The sequence below is a fragment of the Pristis pectinata genome, chromosome 5 (assembly GCF_009764475.1).
Source record: "Pristis pectinata isolate sPriPec2 chromosome 5, sPriPec2.1.pri, whole genome shotgun sequence".
NCBI lineage: Eukaryota > Metazoa > Chordata > Chondrichthyes > Rhinopristiformes > Pristidae > Pristis > Pristis pectinata.
Genome location: NC_067409.1, coordinates 100961207 through 100983133, shown reverse-complemented (window position 1 = coordinate 100983133; position 21927 = coordinate 100961207). Strand labels below are relative to the sequence as shown.

Here is a 21927-nt window from a genome sequence, read left to right as displayed (position 1 = left end):
AGAGGTATGTGGGAGGGAATGGTTAGATTGATCTTAGAGTAGGTTAAAAGGTCAGCACAACATTGTGTACTGTGCTGTAATGTTCTATATTTATGCCTTTGTGCTAAGAAGAATTTTCCTTAATTTTTATAGAATTTAATTAATGTGATGTTTACAATAATAAAAAAAAATTGCTGTCCAGGAACCAATAAACCCAGGAAGGTTTTGGGCTGTTATTGGGAGTTCCAAATAGAACCACTAATGTTCAGCCACTCCCAGACAAAACGGGTCCCGGCTTAGGCAGACCTGCAGCAGTATGGGACATGTTGAGTAACGTATGCTGGCTCACCTGTTACTCAGCACCGCTGCCAGACTTCTAAGTGGAATCCAGAATTGGAGCTCAGTTCCGTTAGGATTACCCAGAGTAATGCTGGGGAAATCTGGCACTATAGCCAGATAGACCTAACATTGGAGCAGAAACAGCATTCATTTGAAAGGGGATACCCATCCTTGCAGATTAGTTGAATTGATTAAATGTCTCTCCACAAAGCCTTTGAGTTTTGATGGGAAGCGACACTCTGCCCACAGCTTTTGAGAGGCAATGTTCTTGGTGCAGAACCTCATTGGTACACTGCTTGAGGCCTATTCACTGAAGTCTCCTGGATCCAGATGGTCACCTTGTTCAATCCTCCACATTCAGCCTAGCTAAATGAAAACAGGGACCACAACTGTGTTTAGGCAGTGGGCTGAATCCAGCTCAAATGGAATCATTGCAATTTGATTGAAATTATCTATTGGAAAACTACTGGAAAGTCCCAAGAGAAAAAAAGAATAGGAAACGTGCAGGTAAGTACTGATAGGCTGAGGTAGATGCTATTATAATCATATTGAACAAGACAAAATGAATTGAAGCAATTGGTGCTCTATTATTTGTAAATAACTACTTAATCAATATTACAGCATTAATCATTTTAATAATCACTTTGAATTGATCTATTTACACGTGAAAACATCCCTGTTATAGGTTTTGCCACTTGCCACTTATTTCCCAAACAATAACGTTATTGGGAAAATTGGCCAATTTCAGCAATGTATCTGATAACCCAAATATTTATAGAGACTTTTTTTGCCGCATTCCATTTGGCATATTCTGATGGTGGGGTGGACTGCATGTTAAATCTTGAATGTATTATTTTATAAATGTCAAATTGTTTCATACGGCACTATGAAACCAATCAACATGAGAAAAGAATTTAATTGAGTCGCCAACTGAATAAGCACAAGATCATAAGTTCAAAATAATGGATTCAAATCTAATTAATACCATGGAAAAATATACATACATTATATATAGAAAGAAAGAACATTCTGTATTTGGTGTATTAAAATTACACTGATATATTAAATGGAGCATGTGTGGCACTTTAAATTAATGGAAACTTAATTTTGGTAAAACATTTCACTGCTTGATGAGATTTAAAGCATGTTGCAGAACCAATTTGGCTATTAAAGAGAACAGGTTTTCACTCATTTACACATAACATTCATAACTTCTTTTACACAATATTTCATCTAACAATTTAGCAACAATAATGCTGAGAGTCACGTCAAAATTTCAAAAAACATGGTTACCTGGGGCCATTTTTTTCTTTAAAGTTGGATAGAAGAATATTGTGACCATGAATGCTTGAAACTCTCAGTACATCATGAACACATGCTGCACTAATTCAAAAAATTTCTCTCTCCTCTCTGGCCAAATCACTGCTCTCAAGCCATTTTACACCTTTCATTAATAGGTGAATCATTTAGTAGATATTTAAGGTAAAATGTAACTATTGCTGTATATCTACCCAAATTACATCACTTTTATTTCTGCTTGCAAGTGTTTATTAAACATATTCATGAATCGCATTGATTTACTAAAGGGTCACTGATTTCCTTTTCGCCCTAAGCGTTTCTGCTCAAGGAATCTGCTGAAATTTTGGATTTTTTGCACCCAATCATATCATTGAGCACTTTCTGGCCAAAATTCCTCTATTGTGTCCCAACAGCACATTTCTTTGCTAATCTTGTCTCCAAAAGACAACTACTGGGGCTCTCAAAGAAATTGCCATTTCAAAGACAAGTTAAAGGTTATCACGATATGGTTGAACAGGCCTTGAGACTGTCCAATTAATATTAAAGGTGTTTCATCTGTGTAACCTCTTCATTATATTTATCAATGAAGCAATTGAGATGTATAACAATTAGATTAAAATAATGACCTGTAAAATGAACTTCAATGCATTAGAACAAAGGTTGATTATGTGAAGTTAATTGATAGCTTTTTGAATGGTTTATCAGGCTTGTTTATTGATGAGCAGATTTAAAGCCAGGCTCCTATAACTCCTGACATAAATGCAGAGGAAAGAAATGTCACTTAAACAATGAAGCATTTATAGAATTATGGCCAAGTCTGTGCTGGTGACACTCTTCCAGAGAAGCCAACCAAGCACTGATCTGCAGCACAGTCACTATGAATGTTTGTAAGAAATAACCATTCCTCAACATGTAAACCTTTGCTCTAACAAGCTGCAATGAAAGAAATGTAAAATTTATTTGAATTTACTGATTCCCACTTTACAATATACAATGTTCTGAATCAGTTCACATACTGAAGTGTGAGTACCAAACTTGTGTACTTTTAAGTTGTCAAATTTCATACCACTTTAAAATATATTTTTTCAAGTATTGACTTTGTACCTTTTTAATGTTACGAGTTTAGGAAATTCAAGTCATGTCTGTTTTTATTGTTAATTTCTCTACTTTTTAGCATTTTACTTGCATCACCACCACACACACACCATTATCTTCAAATTCTGTTATCAAACTCTTTTTGGTATTAAAAAAATAATCTTGATATGTTTTTAACCTTTTTACTAAGTTGTGTACTTTGTGGCTATGGTGCCTTAAACTCCACCGCGAGCAGCAACATTATGGCAGTAAATCACATGGGCCACTAGAAATCTAACTGCAAATAAACATTTGAAATTAAAGTAATATTTAAGCAATTAAATAAAGTTAAAATCCCAAATATACACCGTTGCATTTCAAGGATATTGATGGAAAACAGGACGGCAGGATAGCCAACAAAAGAGGTGAAAGATGCTTTGGTTGCAGATGTGTTGCTAATACCATTGGGAAGAAGGGTGTCAGCCAAGCCAAAGGTGGAAGACTTTCTGGATGTTTTGAAGTTGTTTTCCTCCATGTATTAGCAGAAATGGAACAGCACTGTGCACAAGGAGACCCTTCCTTGTCCGAATCTGTCTGATGGTGCAAACAATTCCACAGCACGATTTAGAAGATGTCTTTGGTAATAGACACTTCTGGGGAAAATAAAATGGAAGAGGGAGAAGAAATGGAGGGCATAACGTTGTACCAGAGTGATTGCTGCAGTATGCAAATCTGGCTCACTCATCTTCATCCAATTCCACAACCTCAGACATTTCCTCAGGGACAACTGCATAATTCATTGCAGAGTCCTCCCCTTCAGCTGCTGCTGTATCCAGAGTTCTCTTCTTTTTCTGTAACGACAACACAATTTTAGCTTTACAGTCTACATTTCAACAGTTTCCTAATCTGACGAGGCGTTTCATTTTTTTTTTAACTTGTGCTTTGTCTAACCCCATACTGCTCTATGATACAGGGCTGGTAACCTCCTGGACTGAAATACCGAGGATCAGAAAATCACTCCTGGGCAGACACTGAGCCTGCATACGACCCTTCCAATGGCACAGGGAGCAGCAGTTACTTTGAGCTATACCTCTCTTTACTGGAGAGTACATTGTTTTTTTTGCATTGGCCAGATCATTCAGCTTTCCATGATCCATTTGTCCAATTAACCAAAAAAAGGTATTCACAGAATTTTTTTTCTAAAGGGGGGGATGGTGGGAGGGAAGGTGAAGGTTGTCTTGCAATTGGGCCAGGGTCATGGCTCAGTCGCCAAAATGGGTTAGAACATTACAGCACGGTACAGGCCCTTCAGCCCACGATGTTGGGGAAGTGAGAATCAGACATGTGCTTGGGGGAGGCAAGAGTTAGCTCACAATTAAGAGCGTGTCTAAAGTCCATCTCGTACCTTAGGTTGGACTGACAGTCCAGTCATGCTTCGGATAGAATGGTTGGTATTGCAGTCTGATGGTGAGCATTGGCTCTGTTAGTTGGGTGAGTGCTGGTCTCTCAATTGTGGACAAGGTTCAGGCTGGCTGTCGGGTTGGGAACATGGGTCAATCTCTCTAATGGAGCAGGGGCCCAAGGATTCAAATTCTGACTGGGAATGAGTGTGTCAAGTTTGTGATCAGGATGAGGAGCAAGTTTTGCAATCAGTTTAGAGTCAGGATTGGGCTTGTGATGAAATACAAGGTTCAGTTGTGATCTGGATAGTGGGGCTGATGAGGACGTGTTACACAGACTGAGGATTTGCTATCCATTGAGCTGATAAAGTGGACTCGTGATCAAGATGAAGGAAGTGCAATAATCAGGTTGAGGGGGTCAGACTTGAGATCTTTATTAGTCACATGTACATCGAAACACACAGTGAAATGCATCTTTTTGCATAGTGTTCTGGGGGCAGTCCGCAAGTGTCACCACGCTTCCGGCACCAACATAGCATGCCCACAACTTCCTAACCTGCACACCTGGAATGTGGGAGGAAACCAGAGCACCCAAAGGAAACCCACACAAGTCACTGGGAGAACGTACAAACTCCTTACAAACAGTGGCCAGATTTGAACCCGGGTCGCTGGCACTGTAAAGCGTTATGTTATGGAGGAGGGGTCACAACAACTGGGCTAACAGTTTGGAGGTGAGAGTTAGGTGATTAGAAGGGACTAGTAAGGGTTGGTCTCGTGTCAGGTAGTGAAGTATGGCTCTCTACTGGGCACTCAAGCTGGTTGGTGTAAGGATTAGTCTTGTAGTTGTGTTAGAGCAAATGTCAAGCTCATATGCAGGTAACACATAGGCTTGTAATTGGGAGTAACGAGGTTGGTCAAGATCAGGTTGAAGGGCAAGAGCTGGACTCGCAGTTGGGTTGATGTGTGGACGTTGAGCGCTCAATCTGGATGACTTGATTTCATTTGTTTTCCATAAGGCTTACAATTGGTTTTGGGTGGGGGCATGTGCTCAGCTCATGTTTGATTTTGGGGATGAATGTGATTGAATTGCAAGAGACATTCTTGGATGGAGGGTGGAGTCAAGGTGGGTATTGGTCTCATGATTGGGTGTGAGGGCTGCTCATGCAATGAGGATTTGGGAATGGGGTTGGGGACACCAGCAGCAGTGTCAAGAATCAAACTTGTGCTCAAGTTGGGGATGAGAATCAGGCTTGCGATTGTGTGTGTGTGTGGGGGGGGGGGGGGGGGGGGGGGGGGGAGGGTGGTGGAAGATGAGATTTACCATCAAGAGGGGAGAATCAAAAGTCAGACGCAATCAGATGATGAAGATTGACTCTTTATCAGCCTCACAATCTGCTATGAGTGTCGATCATTATTGAGGACAAGAATCCCACTCAATCTGGCAGAGGCAAGGGCCAGGCTAATAATAAGTTTGGAAGAGGGAGTCGTTTGGGGCAAGAACTGGGGCCACAAGTGCCAACATTCAAGCTAATCTGGGAAACCAGAGATGTTTTGGAAATTGGGTCAGAAGTTAAGGTTGAGCTTGTGATTTGTTTTCGGCAGTGCTCAGGTAATCAGTGTGGGGTTGGTGGAGTGACCAGGTGAAAAGGGTCGTTTGGAGCAAGAGTGGCCTTGTGATCTGATTTTGGAGGGAGAGTTTAGCATCAGTCTGTGACTTGATGGTAGGTGTGGGGCATGAGAGTTGGGATTGCAGTCTGGTTGAGGGTTAAATATGGAAGGGCCAAGAATTGGACTCAATAGGAGAAGTGAGAGTCAGCTCTCCATACTGGCTTTCTGGTTGGGTGTGTCAGTTTTGTTATCAGGGAACGCGAGGGTTCCACTTGAGGTCACAACTGGTTAGTTACAAGGGTTTGGTCATTTAAAATGGAGGTGTGTTTGAACTTCTTTTCAGAGGATGGTGAATCTCTGAAATTCTCTACTCCAGAGGGTTGTGAAGGTGGAGGTAGATAAATATTTGAAAGGTTATGGTTAAGTAGGGTGAGGGTCCACCTATTGACTGGCTTGAGACAGTTGGAGGTAATGACAATATTAGGTGGGATACCGGTGGCACAGAGGGACAATCATTTTGAGTAAATAAGTAATTTAAAGTGGGTATTACCCGACCTAGGTTTGTTGCACTGAATTCCATGGTCAGGGACCTGATCAGGCAAGTCCACATTGGCAAAACATGCACAATTTATGTGGAAACTCAACCTGAATCATTCATCATTTGGCATTCTTTGGGTAGATTTTTGTTTCATGAGGAAATAGTAAGAAGTGGTTTAATGAAGGAAAATATTTTAAACATACAAGCTTATTTTAAAATGTTTGTCTTATCAATGCTGTAATGACATACGGTGTAAAGATTGATAAAGCAAAACCAGTATGTATTAACATTCTGTAAGATTGAAAAGCAAAGCATTATGGTCAGTTAAGTCACTAACAATGCAAACTGCAAAAGATTGTGCTAAAACAGAATTGTTTAAAACTTGAAGACTCTGAAGGTCAGGTCACTAATTACGACTATAGTAATCAAGGATAAAATAAGTACATTAAATCTACCTGAAACTTGCTAACAAAAGATAGGGCTCAAAGTATTTTTGGCAAGCCACTGAATAAGATGGTGGGAAGGAGAACAAGGAGTTGAAACATCCAAAAGACAGTTTCAGTGAAACTAAATATCCCTGATATGGAATGTGAAACGATTAACATGAGAGTCCAGGCCAAGAGTGAGCAAAGGTGAGGAAAAACTCAATTGACAAGAAGTATTATTGAAGTGACACAAAGTAGCCTATTACCATATAGAATTGAAGGGGAGAAAATGTATTTTTTTTAAAAAATCAGTTAGAAATAGGAAACATAAGCACAGGGAAGAGAAGCTGCAGTCATCCAGAAGGTGAGCCTTTCTGATTTCAAGGAACAGAATGTGATGATCATCTTTGTTAAGTATTACTACTCTGTATTGGAAGCAAATAATTTAGTAAATCGGTTGCATTTATAACCAATATACAAATACCCACAGTGGTTTGTTACAGTCTTAAGTCCCTTAGATTAAGAATCTTGAAAGAAAACCTAGAGTTAAGAAATGTTCACACTAACCCATTTGATTATGGTGTTATAAATGCATCAATTTTATTCTGTAGTATATCATCTGCCAATTAAAGCATGTGTAAACAATAGGTTAACAAATTGATCTCTTAACATTTCATGCCAGTGTTTTGAATGTGTGCACCAAATCATGTTCAACTAAAAAGTGGCAATTGGTTTTTAGTTCATTTTGGTTGAAGGATTAATATTTACCAGCATATGGAAAGAATTTTTTTGTATAGTGCCGCGGAATGTTTAACACCACCCAGCACATGACTCACGGAGGTGTCATAAATGAAGTGCATCTTAAACTGAAGTTGGGAACTTTTGGTTAGAGTGAAAAGTCAATGCAGAGAAGGAAAGAGCAACAGATAATCTGTTGGAGGAACTCGGCTGGTTGGAGCAGCATCTTGGAGGAGGGGGGGTGGGAGGAGAGGAATTGTCAACATTTCAGGCTGAAACCCTGTATCAGGACTTGAAGTTGTGCCTTTGCTTCATTATTTGTTAGAGGTTCACAAAAGCTTGAAGTAGTATTTGGAATTTCATTTTTTTGTACTAAAAACAATGCTGGAAATATTCTGCAGATCAGGCAGCATTTTTTTAATGTACTTTTTTTTAAAAAAACTCTTAGAACAGTCTAAAATGCAGAAAATAATATTGATGTGAAATGACACTGCAGGTTATCCATCTGTGAACAAGAAGTCAGAGTGCATGTTGAGACTCTCCCTCTGAGGAAGAGTGAGGAGCATTTGGCCAACTTGTTCCAATCGTTGGCCACATCCCAGAGTTGTAGGGTCAGAACAGGGTTGGTGGTGACTGATTTAGTACACAAGCTAAGGGGGAGGGCATATTATTTATATTAATAAGGAATTTGTACTTGAATATCAGTACATAACTATTAATAAAACAACCTGATACACTAAAGCACAGAATAACTTAATGAGTGACAGTACAGTGTATAAAAACTTGCTTCACTCATGAGTGATGCAATACTGAAGTTGATTTGTGGATGGAGTATTTTTACTTGCCTGTTAATTACAGAGAAGCCACTGTCTAATCAATTATGTACAATAATCATTGAGGAAAAAATTGTCTCAACTGGTTAAGAAATATTTCCTCCACAAATGTGCTTTTCAGATTTTAAAATAAAATGTTTAGATATAAAAAATATTGATGGTGTTTGGTTCCAACTCTGGTATCAAAGCAGTTTAGTAATGAGTGACCTGTACATCCTGTTTAATGGGCTTTGGAAAATGCAAGTATAATAAAGGGAATTTTCATGGCTTGTTCTTTGGATAATAGAGAATGCCACAGCAATCATCAACTTCTCCAAGACGCACAGATCTTTGAGGATGATAAAAAGTGAACCTAATCATCTAAGTAGCTCAGTGATCAGTAATGGGAAATTTATGTGCATCGCATTGAACTGAATCATTGATGTGCAAATTTAATTAACAATGGATGTTCTCTTTTAACCTATTCAGAGTTGTTTTAACTTTCATCATTGGACAACGGACAGGCAATAATGAATTGGTAGTCCATTTTCCAGACACCCAATTCCATTGAAGTTGATTTGGTACCACACATTCTTCATCTGAAAGGAGTTAAAATAACCTTTAAAAGGTCTCTCGAGCTGTATTGGACTGCATCATCAGGGCCTATTTTGGCTTCAAGTGTGAGCACAGTATCAAAATGAAGCAGCTATGAAATGATGTGTAAGAAAAAAGATGTACCTCTTGGCGATAAACATAACAAGATGCTATTGCTACCATGGCAGATTCTCCTAGGAAACCAGCAAGAAGTGAACCAACCCCTAAAGAAGCTCCATGGACTCTGAGGAGAAACAGAAACACTTCTATAAGTGAGTTATATTAGCATTGTTGCAAAAAGATAGTAATTCAGATATTTCATTACTGGTTGAAGTGCAAAACTGCTTATTACATTATGTAACCCAATTGGTTTAATATTGTTTATTACTAAAGGCTATTGATTACTACATCATGATTTTTTTTTACTAGATACTTCAAAATAATTGAGATAATTTAAAATAAAGCGGACCTGCTACCTCTTGAGGGAGTTTACCTGGTCAGTGATTAGTTCACAGAAAAGAGAACCCTTTCATAAGAACAGAAGTTACTGGCAGACAAAATAATCTGACATTTCCTGACCAAGTATTCCTAGCACTTTGGAGACACAGGAAATTCTGCAGATGCTGGAATCTGGAGCAATACACAAAAAGTGCTGGAGGAACTCAGCAGGTCAGGCAGCATCTATGGAGGGTAATAAGCAGTCGACTCTCCTCCATCTGACAGAACTGGTACTCACCCTAGCACTTTGTTTCTTTTCCATATTTTCAACTGCTGAAGTATTTTACCTTTGGGGCCACCATTATCACTTGAGTCAGTGACTTTCAGTATTTTGCTATTGTATTATCTCATGGGTAATCGCATTAAACTTCTCCCTGGCATTTTAAGGAAAGGTAAACTTGTCACAAAAATACAACATAGATTTCAGTTTAATAATCCAGGGAGAATAAGGGTGAGTAAAAGTAGTACACAGTAGAAATGAAAAAGAAAATCACAGGGGCAAAATAAGAATAGGGAAGAAACTAACAAAGACCTCTAGATTCCCTTTTAAGTTTATTAAGTGGGGAAGTGTTGCCCTGAAGAGCAGCATGGCTGATTAGCGGGAGAAAAAAAAACTGGAAATCACCAAGGGCAAAGGCATGGCTGAGTTAAAGTAAGTGTGTTAAGGTTTAACACATGAAGACATCGCTAAGGCTTAAGCAACAAGGATATTGTCAGGATACTAGATGAGAATAATGTATCAGCACTAAATGCGTATGTCATCCTGTTGGATACAATATCATGTAGGTTACTGGGGGAATAGCAATGATTTATTTAGCCCTGTTAAAAAGTATGTTACATTGCATCATTTTAACTTCCACCTTTTCCACCGTTGCTTGCTCTAGCCAAATGCAATTTCAACCCTCCTTAGAGGTGGTGGCAGAAGACTGGAGGTAAATAATAAATAAAATAAATAATACATTCCTGTTATTTACAGTCCATCCAGTTTAGCATTGATCATGGGAAAATTTTTAGAAACAACTGGAGAGAAAATTAAAAGCCCTTTGAATATGGATTAATAAAGGATTTGCAGCAAAACTGAACAGCAGATTATTTAAGTAAATTCATTAAGTTTTTGGATAAAGTAACAGAGCATGAGTGCAGGCATCCGCCCTTACCCATATATCAGGCAAATGAACTTTCAAATTTAACAGTGCTGAATAAGTTGACAAATAACAAAAATAGAAAAGCAGCTAAGCAATTTAAAATGATTGTTCATTATTGTATTTTGTACTGATTTATAGTATCCAGTTTCACAACCACTCTATTTCTGATATACATAAATAACTTGAGCTGCATGGCATAATTTGGGTTTTAGCAGGTGACCCAAAACTTAGAAGTACAGTAAATTGTAAAGTGGATGGAAATAGAAGACACAGATAGGCTGAAATAGGTGGATACATAGCAGATGAAATTGTTATGTAGTTGATAGAATGAGGAGAGAATAAAGACTAAATTGTACAAGTTTTAAAGGGGATGCAAAAAGATTCCTCGGGGTGTTTCTGCAAAAATCTTAAATGACAGGACACGAGAGTTGGAACATGAGGCACAAGAACACAATACACATGAGAAAATAGGAGCAGGAGTAGGCCACCAGGCTCCTTGCATCTGCCCTGCCATTCAATGGTCATGGCTGATGTAAACTGGCCTCAACTCCTCCTCTTCTGTGACAGTTCCTCATAACCCTTAATTCCTCAACTTTTCAAATACTTAGCCATCTCCATCTTAACGCTAATGATCTGGCCACCACAACCTCTCAGTTAATTCCAGAGATTCATTGTCCCCTGAGAAAAGGAATGTCTACACGTCTCAGTTTTAAATAATCAGCCTCATATTTTGTAGCTATGTCTCCTTGTTTATGACTCTCCCAAATACCAAAGTGATGTTAAACTAATAGTTAAGTCTTATAGCTGAAGTATTATACATTATCCTGGACACCACATTATAGGAAAGATGTGAAAACACTGGAGAAGCTAGAGAGAAGATTTACTGCAATAGTTCCAAGAACAATGGATTACAGATAATGAGAATAGGTTGGAGCAGCTGCTGTTGTCACAACTTGCTATAGATCAACACTGGTTGATGGACCACCGTTGTAGGCCGTATCTCAAACAGCGATGAGTCAGAGTACAGAAAGGAGATAGCGAGCTTAGTGGAATGGTGTCATGACAGCAACCTTTCCCCTCAATGTCAACAAAACTAACGAGCTGGTCATTGACTTCAGGAAAGGGGGCGGTGTACATGCACCTGTCTACATCAACAGTGCTGAGGTCGAGAGGGTTGACAGCTTCAAGTTCCTGGGAGTGAACATCACCAACAACCTGTCCTGGACAAACCACGTAGATGCCACGGCTGAGAAAGCTCACCAGTGCCTCTACTTCCTCAGGAGGCTAAAGAAATTTGGTTTGTCCCCTTTGACTCTCACCAACTTTTACCGATGCACCATAGAAAGCATCCTATCAGGATGTATCACAGCTTGGTATGGCAACTGCTCTGCCCAAGACCGTAAGAAGCTGAAGAGAGTTGTGGACTCAGCCCATCGCATCACAGTCTCCCCCACCTTGGACTCCTCTGTCTTTACCTCTCGTTGTCTTGGTGTAGCAGCCAGCATAATCAAAGACCCCACCCACCCGGACATTCTCTCTTCTCTCCTCTTCCAGCTGGTAGAAGATACAGGAGCCTGAGGGCATGTACCACCAGACTTAAGGACAGCTTCTATCCCACTGTGATAAGACTATTAAATGGTTCCCTTAATCAATGAGATGGACTATGACCTCATGATCTACCTTGTTGTGACCTTGCACCTTCTCTGTTGCTGTGACACTTTACTCTGTACTGTTATTGTTTCTTTTACCTGTACTAACTCAATGTAACTGCACTCTGTAATGAATCGACCTCGGTACAAGTGACAATAATAAACCAATACCAATACATGCTGGTTTTGTTATTCTTGAAGTATAGGCCTAGGAGATTTGATGGATGAGTTTAAAATCAAAGGTTTAATTGAAATAATAGTTACCCTGTGCCACCCCCCCCCCCCTCAAATAGGTGCATAGTCAAAACCAGAGGGCATTGATGAAAGATGACTGCCCAAAGGCAAAACATGAATTAAAACTTTCACACAAGAAATTGTTAGGAATGTTAGTCTTCAGAGGTTTTGTAATACTGACGAGTCAAGTGTACAATATTCAATTTTGTGCAAATGACTGAGAGAAACTTGCATTGGAATGAGGGGAGAAAAAGATTCCTCCCAAGTGGAAAAGGTTAGACAATCTTAAGATGCATCTTTCTGATCATGTGGTTAAATGCTGCATTTGGCAAGGTTAAAAACAATGGGGCTGGGTGGAACACACACAAAGGCAGCTGTCATTGAGATATTTTATCTACCAACTTGAATGACAACTTGGGCAGACTCCTTTCTGATAGAACATTCCAACCACTTAATTTTCTTGTAATTATTATAATCATGAACAAGAAACTCTCCATACAAAGAACCAGGTAAAGTCCCAGAGAAATGTTTAAAGTGGGATGGAAGGCATGGACCTTTTCAAAATAAAAGCAGAAGAAGTGGAACCAAAGAACACAATTTAGAATGATATACTTGAGAAAAAATATTCCACTCAAGTTGTAAACTGAATGACCTACCATGCAAGAGAACAAAGGCAGGGACATTCAAAAATATAATTCGGCACAATCAAGGTAGTTGACTTCTCATTTCTGGCGCAGAGAAGACCCAACTGTTACTTACAAAATCAATTTGGAAAGTTACCCACAACCCAAGCTTTTCAGCACAATTCACTCAATATTGCAATTCTCATGCACTTACAGCACTCATCTCCATAGGACTCCTTACACGTGGATAGTGAACGTTATAGTACAAAGGTGGCAACAAAAAACCAAGAGAGAGAGGTGGGGATATTTTATTAACTATAGTCACCATCCCAGGTTCACCTTAACATCTAACTATTACAAACAGAGATGCAGAGGTTTAGGGAAAGAGTTGTCGCAGCTGAATGGAGAAGGTGTGCAGCAATGTCAAGGGCAAAGTGACAAGTGGAGGAAAACAAAGGTGTAAATTTTTGAAACATCAAAGATAAATTCCATACATTCACGTGGGGCAAGGTTGTAAAATTTAACAAGGTACGATAGTGGTGTCTAAGAGGCTGTTGGATAGACAAACAAATATGCAGGGAATGGAGGGATATGGATTGTGTATTAGGCAGAAGAGATTTAGTTTAATTTGGCATTGTGGGCCAAAGGGCCTGTTCCAGTGCTGTACAGTTCTATGTTCTAAGTTGATGAGAGAATAGCTGCAGCATTTGGAAAGAGCTGGGTGATTTGTGGACAACTTGGGAAGGAGAGCACTGCATACACTAACATGTAACCATCAACTCCAGCAACAAGAACTTGCAGAATTACGGCTACATTATTCAGCATTAGATTGAAGCTATGTCATTTTTGTGACTCAGAAACAGCATGTTTACACAAACCATTTCCAATAACTCTAATAAATAACTGCAATATAGCCATAAATTCTGCCTGCAAAAATGCTTCTGGGAAGTTGCCAATAATTTATCTGTTGGTTAAAGTACTAAAAGATGCATAGGTTGGTGACAAGGTACCTTTGTCTCTTAGTCAAAGATATGTAAATCACAACTAGTGCACAAGAGATTTTCCTGATCTGTACTTGTGGTGGGTCAATGCTCTAACTATCAAGCTCTAATGTTTTCCTTTGTCAATGAAGAAAAGCAACTAAACAAATTTCATCAAGTTAAAAGCAAAACTTATCAAAATCAGATACCTAAAAGTAGTCTGCATGAGAACTGATAATGCTTATAGTAAGAAAAATTTATGTGAATGTGGACCTTGATCCCATCCTTCCCAAAGAAACTTGCAGCTGAATTTTACCCTTTATCAATTACAAGTTGTGAATAACAAATTGGGTTTGCCTGCTGATTAATTTCAAATATTGTGCACTCTAATAATAATTTGCTCTTTTCACCTTGTATCATACAAACATGCACTTTGATAATGATTTGCTCGTTTTATTATCTAGCCCAATGAGAAAGGCAATAATTTCAGTGTAAAGCATATATGAAGACAGCCAGGTAGCTCACTCAGCTATGAACTTCAATTCCACTGAAAGACAGATATACAATTCTGATGAAGTGCCTTTTAACAGAACCCTACATTCGATAAATTGTCAGTTAGAACTCTTTAACTTGGGATGTTAACATTGGTTTTAGTCACCAGAAGTGTTAAAAATCACTTCAGAGGTCAGTAAGAGGAAATAATTACAAATTCAACTATAACTAATGCAAGTATAATTGCCCAGCTTAAATGAACATTCTTGAGAATTTCTACTGCTGTGACTCTGCATGAACCTCTCTTCTAAATACACAGTAAGCCCTACTGGCAGAAATAATGCTAACATGACCTTCAATGAAAGACGGGCATACTTCCATCCAAGAAACACTTTATAGTGAATAAATATTTTTAAAAATATTGTAATATAGGAAATCAGTTAGCTGATTTGCACACAACAAAGTATTGCAAACAGCTATTTTATAACCATCAAATCTGTTGGTTGAGGTTTAAGTATTGGCCAGGACAACCAGATATATTTGCCTTGCTTTATGTCCACCTGAGAAGTCAGACTGGACCTCAGTGTTTCATCTTGCCCTTGAAAGTAAAGCAGTCACTCAGTACCAGATTTTGTGAACAGCCCAGTTCTAGGGCTGTCAGAAACAAGAGGGAAAGCTGACTCGTGGGCAAGGGGAACACTACCAACCAAGACACTGAAGATGGGCAATGAGCCAAAAAGTAGCAAATCCAATTCACTGCACGATTATGCATTTTGGATTATGCATTTCAGAACTGCAATACATAATATGAATAGATGTAGCTTGGTGCTGAAAAGAAGAGAGCTATCTGGGTGAGAGTGCAACCAACTAAGCCATGACTAACATTAGACATGATGCAAGTATTAGTACAGCAGATAATTTTCTATTCATCACAACATCAATGTCCATCTAAGAATGGTTTTCTAATCATAGGCACAACTGATACTCACCCCATATAAGGCAGCACGATCAAACTTGTAATGAGAAGCACTATCCTTAGGACTGAACTGGGTGCCAGCACAAAAGTCTTCTTCAAGGTCATCAGCCAGCCAGTTAGGTGTGCTCGTATAGTCACTGTGCAAGAAAGAATGAGTAATTAATGAAACAATGTGATACACGTCATTTTCTTTATTAATGCATAGTGAACAATTTCACTTTAGTTTCGTGCAGTTAAAAAGAAAATCTATTTCTGCAACACACTGAGGTTTGGATCAATGCAGGTGTATTCAAAATACAGAGTACGAGTTAAAATCAAAATAAAATGATATGATGCTTTTTTTCAAGGGCTAAATGTACTTTAAGATTAAGGAACTGAAAACCCTCTACAGTGAATGGGCAGTGAAGCAGAAATCCCACTGTACTTTGTTCTAATCCCACCCGTGACTGCAAAGAGAAAGAGCAAGAGTGGGAGAGCAGAGATGATGGGGAGAGATAAACAGTGTGGATGCTCTGTGCCACAAATTTCATAAAATTATACACTTTTGTAGAATGATTTATTCAAACGGAAATCAGTTGTTCTTCCAATAGTCACTGAGCAACCCTCAGTAAATTGTGTGTGATTATTTTGGGGTGAATTTCACACAAATCACTGTATTAAGTTAGATAGTAACACAAAATTTTATATGTAACAGATTTTCACAGAGCATGTCACAGGCAAACCTTTCAAATCAAAAAGGCTTCCACACTGGAGTCAAAGCATTTCAGTACAAAGCTGATCGGCTGGAATGCCATGAGCTCCTCCCAGTACATACATGTTGCCCACCTGTCATGCACTCCTCCACCTCCTGGATGTACTTTTTCTGGATAATCCCCCCCACCCACAGCAGAGAAGACATTCAATATGTGAGTTTTGTTACATAATATCTTAACATTTTCCTAGCGAGCAAAGGCTTTGGGCAACCCAGTGCAGTAATGAATCAAACAAACAGGCTTTGACTGCCAATTTATGCTGAATTAGCTGACATATTTGGTTTTGCAACAACCCTTAAATCAGGAGCAATACCAATACACTTGGGAGGGAGGCAAGGCGAGATGTAAACCCAGTCTTAATGACTCTCAAAATTAAATAACAACTATTATTGATTGCCTCAATTCAGAAAAAAAGGCCAGTTGTCCATGTGAGGTAATTGATACCACCAAAATGGAATTGCACATAATTCAGTCTTTTTGAAATAGCTCTCCAATCATATTTCATGAGGAAAGACAAATCAGTGCTGCCCACTTTTGGCAAACATTCTTATTGCTGATACATTCTTTTTATAATTTATGCAATTGCACTTCCAGTCCCAGAATGATTAGGATTCTGTGGGCTTGGTGGCATGCTTTATTCTCATCTCTCGAGGTTTGTTTTAAACAAAGTGGATGATGATATTTTCCTTTGGGTAGCTGAAAGATGATGAATATTTGCGCAATTTCAACTATCCTAGTGGACGTGGATTCATTGAATAAAGTAGTTTGGTAAAGTCAAGATAAAAATAGGCAACCATTAAAACTGCCCGTCCCAATGCATGACAGTGAAATTGCCTGTCCTGAAACCCTGCATTGCCCCACCACCCCCAATACTGTCCCTGCCATGATTCATTTCAGCTTCCAGTCTTCCATCCATCCCCATGAGCCTGAGCCCAGGTCTGTTGAGGCCTGTGTCATTTTCATTTGGCCATTTGAAAGCAATAATTTTTGGTGCTGAAGAGTTCAAGTTCAAGTTTTCAGGGAAGGGTCAAAGACTGAAATAGATTGCCACCCCACTAATACACCCAGCTTGCACACCCAGTAGGGTGTATTAGAATCTCTAGGCTTCTGTAACATCACATGGAAATTAGTCTGATCCAAATTTAGAAGCTTAGTAGACTTTTCCACTTCCTCCTCCTGTTAACCGCATTGAACTTGCTTGTAATGATTGCGATATGAAATATGCTTACACAACGTTAATCTTTTCACCAACTCTGGCTCATTAACAAATCTAATTGTTCCTGTTCCATGGAGAGTCTCACATTATGTTTTTGCAGAAAACTATCCCAAATACATTCCAGAAATTCATTATCTTTCACAAATCTGCTCATGTGAATCTATCTGAAAATGAAAGTGTCCCACGAAAACCATTCTGCTTTTATGTGCTCTGCCACTTCAGAAATGCTAACATAAAAGATGAAACCAAGTTCCTGCTAGATTCTGAAAATTGCTTTCTATTATATATAGTTCTACCCATAAATTCTTCCCTATTCTTCTTTCCTCCCATCAGAGCCACTCACATCATTTAAATAACTTTCATCCTGAATTGTCAGAGCTATTCATCACCACCTTTCTCGGAGACCTGGTATATTCAGTTCTCAGTCCTGATCACTTTGTATACATGCTGTGTCATTACCTCTTTGTTGGATTTGCACTTGCAATTGATTCAATTTATTCCTAGTGCTCCATGTGTCTGCATAAATAACTCATATTTGGGTCATATACTCTGTCCTGTCTTTCTATTCTAGTGCTTTACTCTTATTTTTATCTCATGCCTTAATTAGTTTATATTTTTCAATTTTCTCTTGATAATCAACACCACATTATTAGTCTACCCTCTTCCATTTGACTTGTTTTATTAATACAGTGTTTCCCCTGAGCAACTACCCCCTCTCCAACTCCAACATTTGCTAATTTAAAGTTATTGTGACCACTCTACTTTTAATCCTTCTGCTTGAACTCTTGACCCGGCTTGGTTCTGGTGGAGACAGCCCCAAAAGGTCAATTCCTTCTGTCCCAATCCTGTCGCCAGTATCTTATGAAATGGGTCTCTGGATGTGTTCATCTAATCTTTTTAATCCCCATACTCATGTAAAAATCCAGAGGTTATGAATCCTGTTTGATAATTTAGCTCCTGGCAATTTCCATACAGGAAATTTATGGGCCATAAAATGGAACACAATAAGTAGGTTCCCCCTCTCCCTCACTAATTCCTTTTCAAGTCAATTCAAGATAACACTAATCCTCACACCATACAATGATGGGACTCTTCAGTCCTGTTTACAGAGGTTGCTATCACTCCCTCTAATTATGGAGTCCTTTACAGGCACCACAGTACACTTTCCCTCTTCCTTCAACCTTCTGGGCAGCCCCTAGCTCCCAAAAGCATTCTGGTTGTCCTTCTAACAGTTTTTATCCTCATGTATACAGTTAACTTGTGTGGATAGACATTTTCTAAATAACTTGGGTTCCTTCACTTTGTAAGATGGTTGTTTTTGCTCCAGTTTTGTCTTTTGTGATGGGTTCTGTCATCACTGATCTCATGCAGCCTCTCTTTACCATTAGTTGCTGCTTAATTATTTACCACCTTGGCACCCCATTTTCAGGCACATTTGTTGTGGCTACTGGCTAGCTCTTCCGTACTCCTGAGGATTGGTCCCTTTGTTTGATTTGAAATTAACCCTATAATTTTCAGAGCTATGTGATGTATTGCCAATTTTTTTACTTTTCTGTTTGCCTTTCCCTTGACGTATTCACATCTTTCTACCTCATGCTTAGCCCACTGCTCTACTCTCTCTACACTCGACTGTGTTGCCAAGCACAGCTCAAACACCATCCATAAATTTGCTGATGGTAGAATCTCAGATGGCGAATGAGGGTGCGTACAGGAGTGACATAGATCAGCTGGTTGAGTGGTGTCGCAACAACCACCTCGCAGCAAGACTTGTGGACTCATTGTGGACTTCAGGAAGGGGAAGTCGGGAGAACACACACCTGTCCTCATTGAGGGGTCAGCGGTGGAAAGGGTGAGCAGCTTCAAGTTCCTGGGTGTCAACATCTCAGAGGATCTATCCTAAGCCCAGCTCATTGATGCAATCATGAAGAAGGCATGCCAGCAGCTCTACTTTATTAGGAGTTTGAGGAGATTTGGTATTTCACTTAAGATTCTTGCAAATTTCTACAGCTCTGCGGTGGAGAGCATTCTGACTGGATACATCATAGCTTGGTACGGAGACTTCAATGCACGGGATTGCAAGAGGCTGCAGAGGGTTATAGACTCAAGCCATCACAGACCCAACCCTCCCCACCACGGAGGACATCTTCAAGAGACGGTGCCTCAAGAAGGCGGCATCCATCAGCAAGGACCCTCACCATCCATGACATGCCCTCTTCTCATTACTACCGTCAGGGAGGTGGTACAGGGGCCTGAAGACCCACACTCAATATTTCAGGAACAACTTCTTTCCCTCCGCCATCAGACTTCTGAAGGATGCATGAACCCATGAATACCACCACATTATTTTTTTTGCACTATTTATTTTTGTAATTTATACATTTTTGTGTCTTTGCACTGTACTGCTGCCACAAAACAACAAATTTCACATCATATGTCAGTGATAATAAATCTGATTCTGATTTTATCAAAGTTTTCAACTGTGGTTTTGGTGAGACCTCAGCTTTAGACCAATAGCTTAGACCAATAGCTTAAAAGGCCCGGCATAACAATCCAGAGGCACGAATTTGATTCCCACCATCACAGCTGGGAATTTTAAATATGCTTAATTAAATAATCTGGAATGTTGTAAATTTTACCTCATTTATCAATAGCCTGAAAGGTAGGTAGTTTGCAAATCTTGCCTCAGCAATACTTACAAACTTGATTGAGTTTTTTTTGACGAGGTGACAAAGGAGCTTGATGAGGGTAAGGCAGTGGACATTATCTACATTGACTTTAGTAAGGCATTTGATAAAGTCCCTCATGGTAGGTTGATTCAGAAGATAAAGGTGCACAAGATCCAGAATGAATTACAAGTTTTGATTTGGAACTGGCTTGCCCATAGAAGACAGAGAGTAAGAGTGGAAGGCTGTTATTCTGGCTGGAGGTCCATGACCAGTGGTGTTCCACAAATATATACACGACTTGGTTGAAAATGTAGATGGGTGGATTAGCAAGTTTGCAGATAACACTAAGGCTGATGGAGTTGTGGACAGTTTAAAGGACCATCAAAGAATATAGCAAGAATTGATCAGTTACAGATATGGGCAGAGAAGTGGCAGATGGAGTTTAATCTGGGCAAGTGAGAGGTGTTGCACTTTGGGAAGTCAAATGAAAGGAGAAAGTATACAGTTAATGGTAGGTCCCTTAATAGCATCGAAGTACAGAGGGATCTTGGGGTTCTAGTCCATAGTTCACTGAAAATGGCTACACAAGTGGATATGGTGATAAAGGTGGTGTATGGCATGCTTGCTTTCATTGGTAGGGGTGTTGAGCATAAGGAAGTCATGCTGCAGCTATATGAAACTGTACGTATACTGCATCTGGAGTATTGCATTCCATTCTGGTCATCCCATTATAGGAAGGGTGTGAAGGCTTTGGAGAGGGTTCAGAACAGGTTTACCAGGATACTGCCTGGATTAAAAGGTCGAGCTACAAGGAGAGGTTGACAAACTTGGGTTGCTTTCTCTGGAATGTCAGAGACTGAGGGGAAACCTGATAGGGGTTTATAAATTTGAGAGGCATAGATAGGGTAGACACTCAGAATCTTTTTCCCAGGGTAGAAATGTAAAGTACCAGAAGACATCCATTTAAGGTGAGAGGAGAAATGTTTAAGGGAGATGTGCGGGGCAAGTTTTTTTTTTAAAAGCTAACAAAGTGCGCTAGGTGCCTGGAACAGAGGATATGCGGGAGGGGGGGACTTGTTAGATGTTTTTAAAATTATGAGAGGCATGGATAGGGTACAGAGTCAGAATCTTTTCCCCGGGGTAGAAATATCCAACACCGGAGGACATGGTTTTAAGGTTGGGGGGGGGGGGAATGGCGGGGAGTTTTTTTTGAAACGCAGAGTGGTAGGTGCCTAGAATAAGTTACTGGGGTAGTTGTGGAAGCAGGCAGTCTGGTGGAGTTTAAGAGGCTTTCAGTTAGACACATGAACATGGAGGGATAAGGATAATACACAGGAAGAGAACATTTAATATAAATTGGCATCAAGATCGGCACAACATTGTGGGCCGAATGGCCTGTCCATTGCTATACTGTTCTATGTAATGCTCTAGGCTATGTGTGACCCCTAGTCCACACCAACATGGTTAACGACCCTCTGAAATGGCCTGAAATTTCCACTTCCACAGCATTTCTTTGTTATTATTGTCACATGTACCGAGATACAGTAAAAAAAATGTTTTGCAATGCCACCCACGTAGATCATTCCGAACACAAATACACTGAGGGAGTACAAAGGGAAAAGCAATAACAGAATGCAGAATACTGTGTTACAGTTACAGAGAAAGTGCAGTGCACGTAGACAAATAAGGTGCAAGGGCCACAATGAGGTAGACTGAGAGGTCAAGAGTTCATCTTTACGTACAAGAGGTCCATTCAAGTGTCTTATAACAGTGGGAGAGAAGCTGTGCTGGGAATAAAATTTGGCTGGAGAAGTTCAAACATGAAAATTTATTAAATACACTGTATGTGTAGAACTGGAAGAACCAACACATTCAAAGACTTTGGAGAGG

General features: G+C 39.5%; 1 protein-coding gene across 2 annotated transcripts in view; it reads right to left on the bottom strand.

Annotated features, from left to right (window-relative positions):
* Positions 1-878: 878 nt before the first annotated feature.
* LOC127570912 (progressive ankylosis protein homolog B-like) overlaps positions 879-21927 on the bottom strand; it is a 94844-nt gene continuing 73795 nt past the window's right edge. Inside the window, exons 10-12 of one of the 2 annotated variants that reach the window (XM_052016836.1) lie at positions 15417-15540; positions 8951-9050; positions 879-3542 (exon numbers count right to left, since the gene is read on the bottom strand). In XM_052016836.1, coding sequence (XP_051872796.1) covers positions 3429-3542; positions 8951-9050; positions 15417-15540 — 338 coding nt within the window. In that variant the 3' untranslated portion in view covers positions 879-3428. The remainder of the gene's footprint in view (positions 3543-8950; positions 9051-15416; positions 15541-21927) is intronic. The other variant, XM_052016837.1, reaches the window with a different exon arrangement.